Source organism: Gavialis gangeticus, unplaced genomic scaffold (genome assembly GCF_001723915.1).
Source record: "Gavialis gangeticus isolate Ggan-Ray unplaced genomic scaffold, GavGan_comp1, whole genome shotgun sequence".
NCBI classification, from domain to species: Eukaryota; Metazoa; Chordata; order Crocodylia; family Gavialidae; genus Gavialis; species Gavialis gangeticus.
Window position 1 is genome coordinate 164,199,825 of NW_017729022.1, and position 21,309 is coordinate 164,221,133.

A 21,309-nucleotide genomic window follows, 5' to 3' on the forward strand; every position below is an offset into this window, starting at 1 on the left:
CCCCCCCCCCACTACTGGGGAGCTCCCATGAGGCCTCCTCCAACCCCTACAGCCTCACCCGGTCCTCCGGTGTAACCACAAAGCAAAACCATAAGCCAACCGGCTGCAACACAAAATAAGCCTCCTGGCTAATCATCGTTTCTGTCCCTGCCAGGGGTTCCTCTACCTGGTATCCTTGCCCATAAGCTCATCAGGCTTCTCAACTCTTGCTGCTGCCACGGAGCTCCACCTTCCTCCACTGCCAGAGGGGAACTGCCTGTGACCTCAGCCTGGGCTGTTTATATAGGCCAGGCCCTGCCCCCTCTTGGTCAGCTGACCCTTGTGGTTGCCCCAGCAACCAACACCTGTCCTTCTTTAGGAGCAGGCACTTCAGTGCCTGCGACAGAAAGAAATGCTGCTTACAGTGCAATTACTTCCATTGCTTAGTTATTGTACTATACCAAAAGACTGAGGCCACATACAGGTATTATGTTTCTATTGGGAGAGTTGCCACTCCTGTGGTAGAAACTACGGGCATTCACTTAACTATTCCAATGGGAAATACGCATCTTCTAGGAGAAAGATATTCCAGGTGTTAACCTGGAAGACCTCCCTTGCAAGAGAAACTATCACAAGAAGGAATGCTTGTGTGCTCCCTTCCTGGTCTGGTCCAGGAGGGTAATGAAGCAGTGGGTCAGAGCACCTTACCCATTCCCCTGACCATTCCCCATTTCAGGAGCAGGTAAGATGCTTGGCTCCATTTCCCTCCTGGACTGATGTTGGATGTGCTCCTTGCCCCACCCACTCCCCAGACCAGGGCTGCAGTGTGGAGATGCGATAGTGGTTTCCACTGCTGCTCCAGTCCTCTTACAGACAGGTCTGGGGAAGGCACAAAGAGCAGGGGAGAGGAGGTAGGTGTAGGCTGAATACCTACATTGCTCCCTTTCCTGGTTAGATTTCTGCAATTTTTTCAGGAATTTCCACTGCTAGAAACGAATGCCTTTTTGAGGCCTAAGATTACATTCTGTTCAATCAGTGAGGCTTGCTATATACTTAAAAATTTTGGTGGGAAAACTTTCAATTAGGTGTATGAGTTTTTTTAATTGAACTTGTTGTATCAGTAAAAGCCTTTGCATGGATGCCATTACACAGGTACAAACTCATCTCAAACTAATATGGCTTATTCCAATTCCAGACCAAATTATGCTATAGTAAGGTAATCATTTTTAACCCCATATACATGTAGGTGAAAGAGGGATGTTTTGCTAGTTTCATTACAGCAGTGCAGTTAAAATAGCAGATCTTTCTAATGGAAAGAAGTTCTAAAACTGCCCAAGTTTTAGTTGTCTTTGAATGCTCCTTTTTGGATGGACACTTCTACCCAGACCAGCCAGTCCCAAGGTACTTCCAAAACAAGGAATTAAAATGTTACTAGATTAATCGAGGGAGCAGTAATGGAATATGAAGCCCTTTGCCTCAGATTTCATAAACATTAGGGCTGGAAGGGACCTCAGAAGATCATTGAGTCCAGCCCCCTGCCCCAGGAGCAGGAAGTCAGCTGGGGTCAAAGGATCCCAGCAAGATAAGTGTCCAAATGTTTCTTAAAAGATTCCAGAGCAGATGCTTGCACCACCTCTGGAGGGAGTCTATTCCAGGCCTTGGGCACTTCGACAGTAAATAAGTTTTTCCTTATGTCCAGCCTAAAATGGTCTTGGAGGAGTTTATGACCATTATGACAGTAAAGGGCAGCTGGCCTGTGAACAGAAGATGAGATTAAACTAAGGAGACTTATTAGTCTGTAAATAAGGACTGCAGGACTGTTCCTCTGCTGAACTGGGGAAAGGGTATGGGGTAGGGAAAATATATGCTTTTAACAACAAAGCAGATCTCATAAAAATGCATTTAATATACGTCTCACTAATATTTAGGTTGTTGGCTGAATGGCAGAATGTGACATTCATTTACGTTTTTACAAACAGACTTTTCCTACCATCTCTGACTTTCCCTGTGCAAGATGAAGTTTCTTTTCTACCTGGGAAAAATTTTACAATCTTTGAATTCTCCTTTGCCTGAAGAAGGGTGTGTGTGCCCAAAAGCTTGCAAATAATTTTTTTTGCAATTGTTTAGTTGGTCTAACAAAAGATATCACTTCTGTCCCCAGATTTTTGTCTGCCTTTGGCTTTAGACCAATATGGCTACAACCAATATCCCTGACATTCACTTCATTTTTCTTTTCAATACTTACGACTACTTTTGATGCACATGTGTCCTCTGAAAGGGCCCATCATGGAATACTTAGGGACCATGGCTAGCTGTGATCCTTGAAAAGAAGGAAATAATAATGAATAGCTGTTTATAAATCAGGAAATATTAAGAAAAATTAAAAGCATCAAAGTATTTCAGAGCCAGGAGATGCTTTGGGAGGAACACTCCCTTGTAATCAGTAATTCAAATAATGCCGAGATGAGCATTAAGTGACTTGGACTCCTGAGAGCACTCCTAGCTCAGACATTTTGTATCCGTTTTCCTTATAAAACGGTTCAGTAATCTTTACTCTCTTGTACAGGGGTATAGAAAGGCTTAATTATTTAGTGTTATAATGTCTTCCAGAACCCAAATGGAAAACAATTATAATGGAAAATCATTTATTATATTAAGAAGCTTCCTGCCTTGCAAAGACTCCGTAAGATTCCAGCTATTGAGATCTGGAGAACCAAGAAAGCTAGATTCAGCACTGGAATGATCCCAAACACATGGAATACAACTAAAAGCAACCTGCAGTAACTTATGTTGCTTCTCCATCCTCTTTGTGTCACTCCCACAAAGGGGTTCAGGAACAATATCTGGTTTAAGAACCACTGGACATCATGGCTTTTATAGGTATCATGCTGTCCCACAAGTGGCAAAGAACCAGGAAGGAAAAGACAGAGTTGGGCACATCCTTGCATGAAGGGAAGAATCTGATCTTTCCTTAAGATAGGGAGAAATTTCCAAAGGCATAAAGGGGAGTTATATGCCCACCTCCTATACCTCCTATGGACTTTAAATATGGAGAGTCTTTGAAGTGCCTCCTACTTATTCCCTGCTATGATAACATTACTGTTTGGCATGAAAATTTTGATTGTCACTATTGAAAGAAATTTCTGCTATAGCAGCACCTGTATGAGAATTGCCTGTGTGGAACAGAAATGTATAATACTAACACTTATATAATGTGACATACTATATTATTATGCGAGAAGTACTTGGAAGTACTGTGATGCATAAAAACCATCATGATGCTCATGTAATATGATTCATGTTGAGGGTGAACAGTGTAAACAATATAATAGTGTGTGTGTATATATGTTTTATATATAAAATTAAATAAAATATGGCACAGACACCTAAAGCAAAATACTGAAATTAGCTCTTCACCATCGTAATACTGAGGTAACTATAAGCACAGAAACTGAAAGGAGTATCTGAATTCTGCTGATGTCATGAAGGAGTATTATAATGTTTCACCTATTGTGACAGTTGAAATATTTCAAAAAAGGCATGAGGTAACTTTTTGAAGGAGCAAAATGATTTATCAGCCTAAATCTCATTTGTCAGAAATGACTTAAGTGCATAGAAGCCCACATCTCACAGAAAATCAGTCAGCTTTACTCTCTTAAGTGTACAACTGTTGGATTTTCCAAATCATGCAGGTACCTAACTCTCTGACACCTAAATTCATGGTGCCTAAATAACATAAAAATCTGACCTTAAGTCTCTTGAAAATGAGATGCAACAGCTTAAGACATGTACAGTAAAATTTTCAAAAGTATGCAAGTACCATTTTCAAAAGAAACCTGATTTACCTGGGAAAGTTATGCCATTGAAATTTATTTTAATTGGCTTTTAAACTGGGACAAACAACACCGTGGATAATCTTATCTCACTATAAGAGAGCTTAATTTAAACTATACTCAGCCATCCTAAGACTGAAGTAAATGTAGTCATACAATCATTTGCACCAGTTTAACTATTACTCTTTAAATGTATACCTTAGGTATATTTATTATGTGAGCACTTGGGGATCTAAGGCTTATTGTGCTTAGGCTTCAAGTGCTTGGCAACATACTATTGACATATCAATATGTTGCACTAGTTTAACTTAAGTCAGGTAGTAAGAACTGATATTTGAATTTTTTTTTTTTTGAGCTGCAGTGAGATCCTTTCCCTGGCAGGGGTAAGTTACCAGCATCCCAGAGTGGAGTGAATACCATCACTGATGGCAAAATTAACAAAACTCTTTTTTGACTTGGAGGCGTAATTTTAGCTTACGACTTCTAGGGACGTCCAAGACTTCCCTTTAACATTTAACAGAGGACTATGCCTGATTTCAGAGGGTGGTGCTCAGGGCATTCTGAAATTCAGGCCCCTTCTGGTGTAGCATATTTGAATGCTAAGGTCCCCTCTACACATGGAGGTAAAGGTGCAATGGGATCTAATGCATGATCCACGCAAGTGTGCCTCCTGCTGTACCACACATACATGGCAGGAAGCACAACTGAGGGATCATGCATTTGATCTCATTCCACTTTTTATCGCCAGTGCTGGGGAAGCCTAGGATCATGATCCTGGGCACCACCTGCACTGGCTCCCATGGCTGCAAGCCCCACAGCTAATGGGACTCAGTTGGGCTTGCAGTAGCCCCACAGTGAACCCCACAGCTGACATTGCTACAGGGCTCACAGCAATGACAGTGAGTAAAACAGTCCCCACCTAGCCTTGTGAGGTGCAGGGCTTGCAGCAGCAGAAGCATTCTTCCTACTGCCCCCACAGCAAAAGATACTGCCACCACTGCAAGCCTTATGAGCTGCAGAGCTAGCAGTGGGTGGTACACCACTTTGGCCAGGAGCCCCTCAGTTGATGGGTGGGGCTTCTAGTCACAGGGGAGTACCTTGCCAAATGGTCAATTAATGGCGTGATTAGAACAAGCGATGAAGTTCTTCCACACTTTTTGTGGAATAACTTCATAGCTTATTGCTTGTTTTATCATGCCATTAATTGGCTGAATGTGTAGCTGGGTCACAACTTAAGGCGTGATTACCTGGTTAATCACTTTTTAAGGCCAGGGACAGAAAGTATACCAGTACCAGTATTGAAAGTATACCAGTATAAGTGATTGGAAACCAGTTCAAATCTGTAACACAACAGAAGTTCAGTGCCCATAAACCACTTTCAAAATGGCCAAAACCAATCTAAGATAAAACTGGATGGATATCAGACTTAACTGATTTAGGTTAAATCGGTTTATTGAAATTCTATCCCAGATTCCCTTCAGATTCAAGTTAACTCACAGTCCCCCAGCATCCCAGGATGCTTTGCACTTCCCCAGCAAACCCCTCCTTGCAGAGTGGGCGGGCTAGCCTTGGCCCAAGCTTGTTGCTCCAGCTAAGCAAGAAGGCATGTTCTAGTAACCCCCAGCTGCTGGCTTGGGCCACTGCAGCCATGTAGCTGCATTTCCAGAATCAAAAGTGAATGTCTGTTCACTTGCTTATTAGTTCAATCTACACAGTTTAGATTAACCTGTGAAGATTGATCTGATTCAGCTTCAGGCTTTTTTGACTGTCTGTACTTAGCCTAAGTGTAATGTGTAGAAGGAGCTTAACAAACGGAAGTATTCAAATCACTCATCACCTTTAAAAAAATCTTGGTCAGTCCTCATAAGCATAAAGGGATGCAGTAAAGAGATGACACCAATTTCCAGTGCTCTTGAATAATGGAAGCTGTGAAGGTTATGAGTAATACACTGTGGGTGCATCTACACGCAATATTTACTACAGAGTAGACTAATCAGTGGCATGGGAAAGGTTGCATATCTACATGTGCATCCCTATTAGGTTGGAGTAAACATAAGAGCTGTGCAAAGCTTCGGTTGCTGATTAGATTCAGTGGAGATTTGGTGGCCGTATCTCCTGATCTGAATCGAATAAGAAGACCCTTTAATTTCTTTGAATCGAATTGGAACCCTCCAAATCGATTTGAAGATTCAATGATTCGGACATAGACACAGCTTTAAATGTTTTTTCTACATACCTCAAGGTACCAGGTGGTTTGTGAACACTGAGATGGTGGGGTGGATGGAGGGTCCCACAAGAGCATGGGGGAGGTCCCCAGTGCGCTTGGTGGTGGACCTGGAAATGGACCAGAAGCACTTCTGGTCCACTTCCTGGTCTCCTGCAGAGGACCTTCCCTCTGCCCCCCGGCTTGGTAACTGGTGCCTCCTGGGTCTGGGGGGGCACCCAGGGTCCTCCCGTGGCCGATCACCGAGCCGGGGGGATGGGTCCCCTGCATGCTCGGCAGTGGACCTGGAAGTGGACCCAGAAGGTTTTCTGGTCCACTTCCAGGTCTGCCACCGAGCATGTTGGGGGAGGCCCCCACGCTCCTGTGGGATGCTCCATCTGCCTCACCATTGCAACATTCATGAGCCACACCTGGTACCTTAAGGTATGTAGAAAAAACATTTAAAGCTGTGTCTATGGCCAAATCGCTGATTTTTCCAAATCAGCATCAAATCTGCAGATTTGGATTCAGCCAAATTGAATCAGGACAGTGATCTGAATCAAGTAATCGAATCACTGTCCCCAATTCGGTCTGAATCCGAATCCAAATTGAACACAGCCCATTTCGCACACCCCTAGTCAACATTAATTCTACAGCAGAATAATAGTTACAAATACAAGTACTATCCTTCTGTGGAGTGTTCTACTGTGCAGCACTGCATGCGTAGATGGGTAGGGCATGAGGGTACTTTAGTGCGGGGGCTGCCTGTTGGTTAGCCCCACACTGGGGTATCCTCACACCTAGCCAGCCCCTTCACAGCACAGTGAACCACAAGGGAACAGCCGCAGACTGGCAGGCTGACCCCTGGGGCCCCCTGCCAGCTGGGGCAGCTGCATCCTGGTTCAATGTGCTGCGGTCACAGGTACACACTCGGAGCACCCAGGAGCAATAATCTCCAGAACAATATACCCCAGAGTTACTGCATGTGTAGATGTGCCCTATTTGGACCAAATCTTGCTGTCTCCTCTGAGTTCTAACGTAAGCTAAACTCTCACTGAAACTAAAGTGAGTTAAGCCTGACTAGATGCTTTCGGATTCTGTGGGGAGAACTGGATAATTGTCCTTAAATATAAAGTGGATTGTTGCAGAGGATGATGATCAACTCTTCTCTCTGCCCAGAGGAGAGAGGACAAGAAGCAATGAGCTTAAATTGCAACAAGGAAAATTTAGATGGGATATTAGGAAGAATTTTGTAACTAAATATGTGGTTAAATACTGGAACACATTTCTTAGGGAGATGATGGAATCTCTGTCATTAGACATTTTTAAGAGCAAAGTAGACAAACGTTTGTCTATAACAGTTTAGATAGGGATAACTGTGCCTTAAGCAGAGGAGTGGACTAGAGCACCTCCTAAAGTGCCTTCCAGCCCTTTATTTCTTAAAGGGCATTAATTAGATGGGATTACATAAAACAAAGGTAGTTCTTCATTTGAAAAGAACTTGCTATATAACCATAGCAGGTTGTGTACAAAAGGAAGTTCTCTCAGTTCCAAGATGATAGACCATAGTATTTAAAGAAAATTAAAAATAATTATTTTTCAATCAGTTTTGTTAATTGTTACATTTGAAGGCATTCTGATCATTAGATTATCCTTTAGTACACTGTATTAACACCTAAAGAAGATTTTTCTCTGTTCCATCATTTAACATGTACCCTGCACTGCATGTTCACAGAATTTAAAATATTATTATTAATCATATTCATCATCTTTTTATTCCTTCTGGGGAAGCATCAGTAAATTATCTCTGGGGAAATCAGAGTTTTCAGAATTCTATCATTTCTGTGAAAGAGCTATAGATGAAAGGATACAGTTAAGGTCATTATATGTAAGGAAGACTATTATTTGCATGCAAATTTGTTAGAACAGGAGGCGTTATGATTATTTATTTTGGTCTCATTTTATCTTGAAGTACTTGTGTGATTACTTAACCAAGACTTGAACCTGAAAAAGAAAAAAGAAAAAAAAAATGGCAAATTGTCCTGAATGAAAAAAACTAAGTGAAGATGTCCAAAGGTGTCACAGTTTGACCCAAGAAATTTAACTAATTTAAAGACAGGCATTTACAAGTGTATATGCAATGCATACTATAAAATCTGTGCAAGTACTGTGACTGTATACACAGCCTTCATACTTGCAAATAGTGTGGTGTCTTATTTGTCATTTGCACGTGTAATTATAACAATTGGTCATGCAAATATGCTTTTGTTGTTGTTGCTGTTGTTACTGTTTGAAAAACAGTAACTTCTAGAGTCCTCACTTAAACCATTTCCCTATAGACCCTACTCTAGATAAACACAAAGTTGGAGACTGTCTATATCCCAAAAAACTCACAATCTAAGTAGATAACCCAGATAAAAGGGTTGGGGAAGAAAATGTTAGAATCATTACATGGCTTAGTAGAGTTGGGGGACAATACAGAACCCCATGCATAGTGGCTACATAGGTATACAGTTGTTGCATATTGATGCAGTTGAATTATACAATTAATCACAAATCCCATGTTAGCCTGGGCTCAAAAAACTGGGAAACTTCCAGGCAATGCTATGGTAAGGAGAGGCAGGACCCCACATGTGGTAACTGCATTAGTGCAGTTGTAGGATTTGAAGGCATTCTTAGGCAATGACTTCAGCATGCGCTGTATAATTCTTATTTTAGCAACAAAGTTGTAATCCTCATAATTACTCCATATCTCCATAATAGTTAGTATCCTCATTTTAGCCGTGAAGAAATGACCCAGAAAGCGATTAAGTGATTTATTTCTGATCTCACAGAAAATTGGTGGCAGAGAAATAAACCTAGCTTTCCTGAGTACATAATCTTAACTCCATACATTCTGCATACATATCTAAATCTTGAAGATATGATACATTAGGTTTGCTTTCTCCATAGAAAGAGTGGTTTCATTCACAATCAGCACTTATAAACAGTAGCTTGAAGCTCGAACCATAAGGTTTTGCTATATGTCATTAGAGTGGTATGGAAGTAAGAGAGGGAAAAATGTTTCCAGGAAACTTTTTTATGTTCAATTTCAGCTCCTGTAAATTTCATGCTTCCCAAGTGAAGGAAAGGAGCCAATGCAATAGCAGTCTTCGACTCTCCAGATATGCTCAAGTTCATTTAAAAAATGTTCAGCTGATCACCTGCTTCCATACATTCTTCCACAAATGACACCTTGGCACTCAGTGACTACCAAGTCACTGAAACAATTGAAATTGCATGACACAGAAATCAGCACAACTGCGTTTCTTGATTCAACAGTGTTCTTAAACACTTGCTTCACAGGCACAGGAAGAGATTGAAAATTATTCTAATACTATTTCTAAAATAATTTAATGGCTGGAATCACCAGAAGGCACTGCTATACTAAGGGACAGCTACATTTCAGAGTACATACAGTGTAGAGATACTTGAGACAGATTTAGTACCAGAAGCAGTCTAGCCATGGCAGCATATAAAATGATGAGGGCCAATTTATCCTGCTTCTCAGGAACTGGGCATTGCTGGGTTTACCTAAATGCCTTTTGTGACAATCTCTGCATAAAGACTAGTGCATATGGACAAACAAATTACATTAAAAATAAGTCCCTGGCATTGATTTCCCAGGAGACTAACCTATACTACTAGAGCAGGGGTTTTCAACCTTTTTTAACTAGTGTATCCTTTCTGGTGGCAGCAGCCGGACACATGGGGGGCGGTGGGTAGTGCCGCCCCTGCCTGCTGCCCCCACGCCACTCTTCCATGGCTGGTCACACATAAGGCTCTGCAGGCTGCTGATGGGCCTGCACAGCTGCACATATGACCGGCCATGGGAAAGCAGTGTGTGGTGGCAGCACAGGGTGGTGAGTGGTTGCAGTAGTGGCTGCTGCATGCAAGCCCCTCCCCCCATATCCAGCCGGCTGGGCGGCACCTGTGCAGTCTGCAGAGGGGTGCCACTGCCTTCACCCCCCTTCCTCAGGCTACCTTTGCCCCCCGCAGCTCTGCTTCTGGGAGGCAGCAGCAGCTGCTGTGTGCGAGCCCCCCTTCCCCATGTCTGTTCGCAGAGTGGGGCCTCCTTGCCATTGGTTGCTGGCCAAGGGTGGCAGTCAATTAGGAAAGTGAACTGGGGTGTGAGGTGGGGAGGCGCCACGGTGTGCCATGTGGGGCCAGAGGTGCCCAGAGCACCCCTCCCCTGGGTAAGAGGCAATGTATAGGAACATGCCAGAAGAGACTCCACACCCTGGGGTGTGCTCTGTCCCTGCCTGCCTACACGTACCCACGAAGACCTTTCCAAGTATCCATAGGGGTATGCATACTCCTGGTTAACAACCCCTGTACTAGAGGAATGACCATTATGAGTTCCAAATCCAGTGGGGTGTCATTTTTATTTAATGGTGTTTCTTGCCTGCGTCATTTATGTCCTCTTTCTTTGAATTTTCTGCAGTTTTATATCACCTGCACAGACCTACTAAACCTAGGGAAAAACCTTCCAGCAGCTGTTTGCTTCTATGGCCACTTTAATTTTTGCAGTCTAATTGAAAAGTTCAATAAATAAATGTGTAGCAAATTTACACTTGATTAGTTACTGTGCAGTTATGCATGTGTAGACATGACTACGTGTAGCTCTGCTACTAGGGGACTGGCCTGAGGCTAGCCTCAGGGCCCCAAGCTGGGAGCCTCTCCTGCCCTAGGGCTGGGCTGCCTCTATGGCAGACCCTCCCTCAGGCCTTTAAAAGCCTGCAGGCACTGAGAGCCCTGGGGCACACCAACAAGGAGCCTGAGGCCACTTCAGACCCTTGTGTCTCCCTAGGCAGGCTGCAGGGCAGCTGTCCTAGCCTGCCTGCACCCCATCGCGGCTGCCAGAGCCCCGCCATCCAGGCCTGCAGGCTGCTGCAGGCTCCAGGTAGGCCTGCCAGCCCACAGAGGCAGGCAGCAACTGGATGCTGGAGCCAGTTTCACCTGCCTGCAGCCCACCCTCAGCATGGAGGTGCTTTAGGGCATTACCTCTGCCCCACATTGGCACTTTGCTGGTGCTTTGGGGCACACTGGGCCCCTGTGCCAGGTATTGCAGGCAGCTGTCCAAGTCCAGTGGCACAGGAATAACTGTGCAGGGGCCCAGAGAGCCAGTGTGGATCGATGATGGCATCCTTGTCCATGGCCGTGGACACACCCATGCCCAATACCCAGGGCCCCAACTGGTCCACGGAAGAGATTGGTGACCTCTTGGCACTGTGGAGCAAGGCAAAGATGCAGCACCAGTTCAAGTGGGCCGGCGCTCCAACACCCATGTCTATGAGGGGCTGTCAGCCTGGATTTGGGAGTGTGGGCAGGACTGACTGGTTGTCGTGGCAGTGCCACATAAAGATCAAGGACTTGCAGGCACAGTGGGTTTCCATTGGTTGGGGAATGGAACCAGAAGTCCATACCCTTTATTCCATTGGTTGGGGAATGCCCAGAAGTCCATACCCTTTATGCAGGAAATGACAGACATACCTGTGTTCCAGAACCCAGGCTGCAACCATGCTGTCTATAGCAGCACGGGTGCCTTGCCCAAGCACCTGCCCTGGCCTGACAGCTCTGGTGACATGTCACCAAGGGAGGACCCCTCAGGTGTCCAACTGCCTGTCCTGCTGAGCTCCCCAGCTGCACCCTGCAAGAGCAACTTGGGGAGCCCAGGCCAACGCTTGCCGCAGAAGCTCCACAGCCCCAAACAGCTATGTCACTGCCACACCCCACCATCTGAGGACACTGCCCAGAGCTGCACGCTGTCACCAACAGCTGCAACTGTGTGGAGCTGGCAGCCATGCCATCCCTGACATTAAGAGGACCCTCCTCGCCCCTACCCCTGCCCTCCCCCTTCCCCCCTCTGTACTTCCCTGGCCTTGGCTTTCCCCCCCACACAGCATGCAAGGAGGTAGGAGACAGTGCCAAACTTTATTGAGCAACCCATGCCCCTGCACCTAGGTGGGCATAAGCCTTTCATGCCGAGGAATGTGTCAATGCCAGCAGCAATTTCCTTTTCAGCAGCAGAGAGCAGGGATGTGTAGTGTAACCATCCAGGCAGTGGCAGAGGTTGCAGGGCAGCCTGGGCTTGCCCCCCGTGCTGTCATAGCTCAGGGTCCTGTACCAGGTACACCTAAGGCACTATGGCCAGCAGCAGCAGCAGCAAGGCATAGTGGGTCAGGCATCCCTTGGTTCATGCAAACAGGTCCTTGCATATGGCCCAGGTCATGTGCAGCAAGGGCATGCTTGGGGTGCTGCAGCAGCGTGGGGGGGCTGGCCCCAGGGCACCTCCCTGGAGAGGCCCCTTGTGGGCAGGGTGGGATGCAGGCAGCTTCTCATCCCAGTTGTCCAGGAGCCCTATGCCCCTGAGCCCAGGCACTGTAGGCTGGGTGGCAGTGCAGCAGAGCAGTTGGCCTTCAGAAGGAGGTGGGGAGAGCAGGGTCTAAAGCCATAGCAGCAGGTGCTGCCAGGAGCCTGGCTTGTCCCACTGTGGGAGAGGCAGACTGCCTGTGGCCAGCACCCAGCAGCCTGCCAGCCCCAGAGGAACAAGCGAGGCTTGGCCAGTGGCTGCCTGAGCCCAGGCCTGCCGGGCCAACTTACCATGGTCCCTAGCCACCTGTGCATGCCTGACCTCCCAGTCTGGGGCTGGACAGTGCATGGCCCTGGGTACAGAGCATCTTATCTCAGAAATGTTGCAAACTCTGACAAACATCTTCTGTCTTATGGCTTTTCAGGGGCTGCTGCTACACATGGGGGAGAGGCCTCCCTTGGCAGCTGTGATGAGGCCTCAGGGTCACCAGCACCCACAGCCAGGGCCCTGTGGATGTGCCAGTTCCACCAAAGTAGGACCCTGAACAGGACCCTCCTCTTGGACTGCTTGGCCATGGCATTGGAGGACCAGCTGGGGGACACTTAGGCCTGGCAGGTGGAGGATGTAGCTGGGAGAAGGTGTGGGACCAAGCAGACCAGAAGTTCTGGGCAGCTCCTGGCCCTGAAGTGTGAGCAGGTGGAGGCACTGAAGAAACACAACGCCATCCTGGCCCAGACAGTGCAGGCCACCGATGATGACTGCTGGGTGCTGGACACTGTTCTGACACTGGTAGACACCTTCACGCCACCCGCTGCCCAGCCCCTGACCCTAACCTTGCCTGCTCCCTGGCAGCCACCCACTGCGTAACAATAGTAATAATGAGCAGATATAACAAGACATAGATAATGGCATGCACAGAAAGGATGATGCAGAATCTCCCTTAATCTTTAGAATTAAATACAATATTAAGACAATCTAAAAGAATGAACCAAAAACAGAAGGCTGTGGTAGTTACTGCTGTGAGAAGGGACTGCAGAATCAGGCCTTTTGTCCTTATAGAACAAATTGGGAGAAATGCCAGCAGTTTCCATAGATTCCAGTGAGCATTTAGAGTATTTGTCCCTAGCAGAAACTGGCCTGCGGTGTGAAAGAGCTAGTGCAAAAAGTCTTCATGAAGGTTCTGCCATCAGCCTTGCCTTTGGTCACATTAGTCATTAGTGACAGACGGTTATGCTGCCTTCTACCATGTATGCCTACTTGTAATGTAATCCTTACTGAATTAGTAAAGCATACCATAGTGTGGCTACAAATTAGCCACATAAGGTTCCTAATGCTGAGAATGTGGGGTGTTCAGTGTAACTTTGAAAGAAAAGTAGGTTTGAGCAGATGTGTGTTCTTATCTTTCTCAGAGATTTTCTATTCATTGCACAAGTGTGGATGCAGGGTGGTGGATCTTATTTCTCAGGAGAAAGAGAGCTATACCATTTCAGACAACTATTACCATTACAGGGACCTACCTAAATTGTGGTGGAAGTTCATAGCACAGTAGCACCTTTACTTTCACTCTTCTCACCGCATGCCCCACACCCCAATTCTGAACGGCTGAGAGGCAATTAATGCCACGGTTTTTGCCTCTCAGGCACTCAGCAGCACAGCAAAAACAGCAAGATTAAAGGCGCTGTTGTGCCACAAACTTCTGCCATGATTTAGATAGGTTCCTAGATTCAGGGGGTTGCAGTGTCTCCCCACCAACTCCTTTTCAGACCATGTGCTGTGAGCAGCAGCCTGGGACTTTAGAAAAAAAATGCCCAAATCAGTAAGAATTCCCTCCTCTCTTCCCCTCTGTGACACATTCCCTCTCCCACTTGCTACTGATGTTGTCCCCACTGTCTCCAGGGGAGGCAGCAGCCCTAGATCTGCTCCTGCCTCACTTCAGCCAAACTTGAAAAAGGTCTCCATCCTAAAATGGAAAGATTTTTTTCAGGCATTTGGAATTTTATTTTAACCATATCTCCCTCTGTCTGGGTCATACCAATACCCAGCTGCTTGCACTTCATGGTACTTAATGACTAGGTCTCTTAAATGGCACTGTTCACCAACTTGGGCTCAATTCATCCCTACTTTAAACAACAGTCAGGGTTCAACAAGCATCTCCCAAGACAGTATCTCAGAAATTGGGAACTGGAGCATAGCCAAGCAGTGCCACCTATGCCCCCTCTCGGACTAGCACAATCCCTTGTTTAACAGTGTACTAGTCAGTTGCTGAGCAAAAGTAGATTTTCTGTCACTGGGTGGTCTCCCTTATACCTGTAGCTACAGAGAAAAGGTGAAAAAGCAGGACTGGAGAGATGAATAAAGGACAGAATACAACAGTTATTTATTCTCTTTGATACCAAGGAGTGTTATGCCTGGAAACTGTCCCTGTGAACTCAGAAAAACAAGAACAGAAGACAAATACAACATGGTGCACATGAAAGTAAGGGCAAATTTAACTTTACAGGACAGGCTCTTGTTCTTGGTTCCTTTACATTCACAACACCTGAAAAAGTAGCAGCTGGCAAGTTTAGCTTGCAATATGTTTAGAAAAGCATCTTTCTTTTTAGAAGATCTAATCAGTTCCATCTTTTCTAGCATTTTTCATCAGAACTTTGCGTAAGGCACTATCAGTTAGAGTTTGTAGTAAGGACTGTACTGAGTAGGAGAGGTTTGAAGGCTTTTTGACTGAGCCTAATTAGAGGGGTGGGAATGCCTCATAGGTATAAAAGCCAAAATGCCAGCAACCACTGGGAGCTAGTTAAAAGGCAGGAATCAGGAGTTTGAGTGAATTTCATTTGGTTATGGGTATGTGTTTTGGGTAGCAGTGGTTTTTCTTTTTTAATCCTCCTGCAAGATCTTTTTCTAAGGATGGCAACTATGGTATCCCTGCAAGAGCTTCCAAGCAAGACAGAGAGACAAGGATGACAGGACATGTAAGATGTAGGATGTACGTTATCCTTGAATAAGAACCTACTGACAACTGCACACATCTGAAGTATTGCCTGATGATATATCCAAATGAGAATCCTCATATATTTATCAAGAAGGATGATTCCATGAGCAGATCTTTTGAAGATGCAGGGGAACTTCGTGGGCGCGTCCAGAAGAGTGTGCATGTGCAGTATGTGGCACCACAGACCTGTCTGCAGTGCCACACATGCAGGCATTCTCTGCACTGCTGATTTGCAGTGCAGGGAGGTTTTTTGATACTGGGAGATGCCAGCGTAAAAAAAAAACCCACACTAGAAAAAAGCAGGGCAGCACACATGGCAGCAGCATGCACCACCTGGAACCAGCTGCCAGCCAAGCTCTGTGCTGCCAGATCACCACCTCTGGAGCCCTGGGAGGCCACCGGGACCCCAGGTAAGGCTGCTGGGGACAGCTCAGATGATGGCCCCAGCCTCTCCTATCCAGCTCAGGGCAACTTGCCACATACCAGAGCACAAGTCTAGGAGCGTTCCCTGGGGACAAGTAGCCCAACGGTGTACCTGTGCTATTTGTCCCTGGGAAAACGTGTGTGCACACTCATCTGGACATGCCCTGTAAGGGCTAACTCTTGCAACTGAGGCAATTAGTTTAGGTGGTTGACTAGATTTGAGAGCTAAGATGGTAGGAATGATGTGGCATTATATTAAGACAAAAGTATAAGTACGATTGGAACTTCCATCCCAAGCAAAAGAAAAGAATTGGTGGGACAGGACTACAGACCTGTGTAAATGTACAGGAACCTCAAGCAGGTCATTAAGCATAAGCAGAAGATCAATAAGGAATGGAAAATGAGACTGTAAGAAGTCTCAGTAAGGAGGAATATCTTTCTCTAGTCAAAAAAATGCTGAAACAAAGGAAGAAGGGCCAAAGGCTTTGTTGACTTTGGAAAGCTTTTTGGTTATATAAATAAAAAGAAACTCAAAATGGAAGAAGTGGATGGAGGGTGGGGAATCAAGTTTAACCTAGATAGCCCCAAGAACTGAACTAATACTTTATCTCAGTCTTCAATGAGAATGAATAGGTAACTGAAAATATTTGTTGTGCATTATATGGAAATGAAAATACAAATTTACCTATCACCATATCTGAGATGGAAGCAAAATTTAGACTGCTTATTGTCACAAAATCTGGGTGTCTGGATAATCTCCTTCACTGAATACTGAAGGAATTGCTGCATGAAACAGAAGTTATTTTAGCACAGACCTTCCTTGAATCTGTTACCAACCTGTTACCTTGACTTCAACAGCAGTAAGATCCTAAAACAGATAGTGAAGGAAAAAATACTGAAAGATATGGAAGGAAAAAGAAAATAGAACAAAACATAATACGTGTTTATCAGAAATTATTGTGTCAAATGAATTTAATAGTGTTCTATGATCAGAAAACAGGCTTCTTGATACCATGTCTCTTGGGAAATTATTGATCCAACTGAAGGGGATGGGGATCAATGCTACAATTATGAAATGGATGAGGAGCTGGAAGACTACTAGATGTTATGTTGAAAGCAGCACTATCTGACTGGGGCTAGAAAATATATATATATTTCTCTTCACAAATGTAACGTTGTTGTTGTTATAATTATTATTTTCCTCTGAGGCACTGGGAGGTTTTTGTCTGAGGTCCAATGATGATCCTCCCTGGCTAAAGCGTCCTTGTAACAAGATGTTCTGCCCCATTATGGGGGGACAGTCAGCCTTGTTAAGAAAGCCTAGCTGTGGAGCTTTTGGATACACAAGAAGTGTCCCATGGGGAGCTTTAAATGCTCTCAGAGAAGTGAGCAGGAGCTTACTGCAAGAAGGGGCTAGGCTGCTGTGCTGGGGCCAGAATAAAAGGAGCTGTGCAAGAGTCTAGGACAGGGCAGAGGGATTTTATTGTGTTTGTTTATATATTTAAAAGGCTGAACTTTGCTTTAGGCTTGCTGAGGAGCTCCTTGTGGAACAGATACCCCTGAAAAGACAGCAAGCTAAGCAACCCACTTACAGTCTTACTCTTCCACTTAGTCATGCTAATCACAAAATTTGGGGACAAGAAGAATATTTTCCTATACTTTCGACTCATTATTTCCTTACATCATTTTCAAGCATCTAAAATGGTAATAAAAGCTCCACAATTACATTGGCCTTTTCTGTCCCAATTAAGTAGCTGAGATGCACTTAAGTAGTGATTAGTATTTATTTCTGCCCTCTATGAAAGAATAATGTTCTAACAGACCTTTTCCTGTAGTACATGGCCTGTGGTTCAGCTAAAACATGTGATCTCTTAGGTATTATCTAACGGGGAGACACTGGTACACACTAGGGTATCAGTATATCCTCCATATGATGGCAGGACAGGCGAGTTGATTCCGGCAAGAGCAACCAAACTGCCTCTCAAACATGTCGTCATGATGTGGAAGCCTGGTAGGCTTTGGCAGGAAGCACAGTCAAGCACCTATTTCCATAAAGGCAGAGACACTTTTCTTGTTTTTTAAGGCAAAGCAATTTGCAGATAAAACTCTTAAGACTGTGGTCATTAACAAAGAATATGGCCACCTCCTGGGCAAGTAAAAGCAAGGGGTAAGCAGGTCTATATAGACTTGAAGCTGGGATCCCACTGTCTACATGTTATGAAGTTGGGTATTATAGTCTTCTCAGTATTAACATCAGTATTTGACTGTTATCTGAGAGTTTTCTCATGATATTCATGCAATGTTTCAGTGGATGCATCTACACAAGATGTTTACTGTGGAGTTGCCTAATTAGCTCTACAGTAAAATCTCAGCATCTACACATGCAGCCCTATTAGGTTGCAGAAAACTAATTAACTCTAACTAATTATCCTACGGCTGCCACATGTGTAGATGCTGACAGGGCTGACATGAGGGTGCTTCAGTGCACAGCTGCCTGATGACTAGCCCTGCACTGGAGCACCCTTGTACCCCAGTCAGCTCCTCTGCAGCATGTTGAGCTGGATCAGAGCAGCCCTGGGTTGGCAGGCTGACTCCCCAGAACCCTTGCCAGCCAGGGCTGCATCAACCTGGCTCAACATGCTATAGTCCTGGGCACACATGTAAACATGGTGTTCAGGGGCAACAAACTCCAGCATAACATGAGCCAGAGTTAATTGAATCCATTCATATCATGTGTAGACGTGCCTATGACTCTTGGTTAGTATCTTATTTATTCCTGAATGGCTGCACTTTTTTTTTTATCTGTGACAAGATGTGATGTATTACACTATAAACAAATGTTCTATAAGACTGTTAAACTGGAAAATCTAAACAAATAGATCTATTCTTATGATTCTATTTATTAATAATTATTCTAGGATTCCTATTTTTCTAAGTTTAAACCCTTAGGATCATAAATCACAGTTGATATGTCAAATGCTAGGTCAAACGTGACTGTCTTGAACATAACATCCTCTCCAGATGCTACAATTTGCATTTGAAACCTGCTGGTTTACAACAACTAATACTATGTTTTAACAGCTGACAAAGGTAATATGGGCTACATACAGACATTTGTTTCTCCAAGGAGAATTGCTGACCTACCAAAAGAAACAAATGTACAAGTGTTCACAGTTTTTCTCCCACAGCAAAAATGGCTGCTCCAGGAGAAAAATAAACCCAGAACAATGAGGGTTAAATTGCTCCAGAGAGTTTCTCCTGAGAGAGTGAATGTGAGCTCATCTAAATGTGCTACTAGGATGCAGCAATAAACTTCAGTGCATATCATGCTGGAATTTCTTGTTCCCAGGCACACCATTTGAACACAGGCCCAGGACTGCAGCATGTTGAGCTGGAAGGGAGCAGCCCCGGTTGGCAGCAGGCCCAGGGGCTAAGCCTGCCAGCCTGGGGCATGAGGGTGCTCTAGTGTGGGGCTAGCCAGTAGACAATCCCTGTACTGAAGTACCCTCATGTCCCAGCCCCCTGTATCAGCATCTGCATGTGTGCTGCTGCAGAGTAAAAAAAACTCCACAGCAGGGTAGTACTTGTATTTATAAGCACTACCCTACTGTGGAGTTGCTTAGTTTCCTGCAACCTAATAAAGCCACACATGTAGACACAAGATGTTTACTGCAGAGCTGATTTAGATGTGTCCTGTCTGTACATGTTTCCTTCAGAAAGAAGCCATAGTATAGTCCTCCAAGATACCAGGGTGCCAGAAGGTGTTACTTAAAAGGAAATTGCAAGAGTGATCTAGCTCAGGGAAAGCTAACTGCTAAGGAACTAGTTACCTTTTAGCTGAGTTGTAGCCAAAAGTCAGCAGTACTAGGCACAAGGGACAGACAGCAAGGCTGCTCAGGGGCTAAGAGCTACAAACAGCAACTAAGCAGCTGCAAAGTCAGGCAGGAAGGTCCTTAGTGTCAGAATGAACACACCTGTGATGGCTACTACATCACCTGACCAGAAGGGGGCAGGACAGACCTTGACCAGGAGTTCACCAGGGAATTGGGTGATGCTGCATAATCCCAGTGCATGGTTGTCATGGGAGACTTTAACTACCCAGACATCTCGTGGGAGGAACGCTCAGCCAAATCCAAGCAGTCACAAAGCTCTCTCTCATGTGTGGACAACCTCTATCTGACACAGGAAGTCTACGGGCTGACAAGAGATAAAGTGCTGCTCGACCTCATACTGGGAACCGGGGATGACCTAATTAGCAACCTAACAATTGAAGGGAAGCTGGGTGACAATGATCATGAACTGATCACCTTCACCATCTGCCATAAAGCTGGCAAGTCAGTCAGTAATACAGAAGTCCTCAACTTCAGGAAAGCTGACTTTGACAAGCTAAGGAGGCTTGTCAGAGAGGCCCTAAAAGGCCACAACCCAATGGAGAGGGAAGCTCAGGACGAGTGGTTGCTCCTAAAGGGAGCAATCCTGGATGTGCAAGCAAAGTCCATTCTGTCTCGGAGGAAAAGCAGCAAAAGGGCACAGCAGCCACCTTGGCTCTCCAGGGAACTGGCGGACCTCCTGCGTCTTAAAAGGAAGATCTACAAAGGATGGAGGACTGGAACTGCCACCAAGGAGGAATACTCTGCTCTGGTCTGGACTTGCAGAGAGCAAATCAGGAAAGCCAAGGTTGCAATGGAACTCCAGCTAGCTACAAATATCAAGGAAAATAAAAAGTCCTTTTTTAGATATGTGGGGAGCCGGAGGAAAAGCAAGGGCAGCATTGGACCCCTGCTAAACCAGATGGGGCAACTGACAACTGATGCTCAGGAAAAAGCAAACTTGCTAAATGGGTACTTTGCGTCAGTTTTTCACCAGTTCCATGGGACGCCCCTGCCCATTATGGGTCAGGAAGGCCCGGGCGAGGGAGATTCCTTGCCCTCCATCGAAGCTGACCTCATGAAGGAACACATTGACAGGCTGGATTCCTTCAAGTCGGCCGGCCCTGATGGGTTACACCCAAGGGTACTCAGGGAGCTGGCGCACATCATAGCTCAGCCCCTGGCACAGACCTTTGAGAGCTCCTGGCACTCTGGTGAAGTGCCCAATGATTGGAAGAGGGCCAATGTCATGCCTATCTTCAAGAAAGGGAGGAAAGTAGATCTGGCAAACTACAGGCCCATCAGCCTGACCTCTATCCTGGGGAAGGTTTTGGAAAAGATTATCAAGGAGGCCATCCTTAACAGACTAGCTGAAGGCAATATCCTGAGGGATACCCAGCATGGGTTTGTTGCAGGTAGGTCTTGCTTGACCAGTCTCATTTCCTTTTATGACCAGGTGACTTATCACCTGGACAAGGGGGAAGAGATCAACGTCGTATACCTCGACTTTAAAAAAAGCCTTCGATCTGGTATCCCACAATCACCTCTTGGCTAAACTGGCTAACTGTGGCCTTGATGTCACCACGATCCGCTGCCTGAGGAACTGGCTCCACAGTAGGACCCAGAGGGTGGTGGTCAACAGGAGCTAATTGTCTTGGTAC

General features: G+C 45.3%; 1 protein-coding gene across 1 annotated transcript in view; it reads right to left on the reverse strand.

Annotated features, from left to right (window-relative positions):
- The window catches only part of LOC109296848 (spermatogenesis-associated protein 7 homolog), a 101,293-nt gene that overhangs the window by 55,558 nt on the left and 24,426 nt on the right, over positions 1–21,309 (reverse strand). Inside the window, exon 2 of the mRNA XM_019516452.1 lies at positions 2,225–2,299. Coding sequence (XP_019371997.1) covers positions 2,225–2,285 — 61 coding nt within the window. The 5' untranslated portion in view covers positions 2,286–2,299. The remainder of the gene's footprint in view (positions 1–2,224; positions 2,300–21,309) is intronic.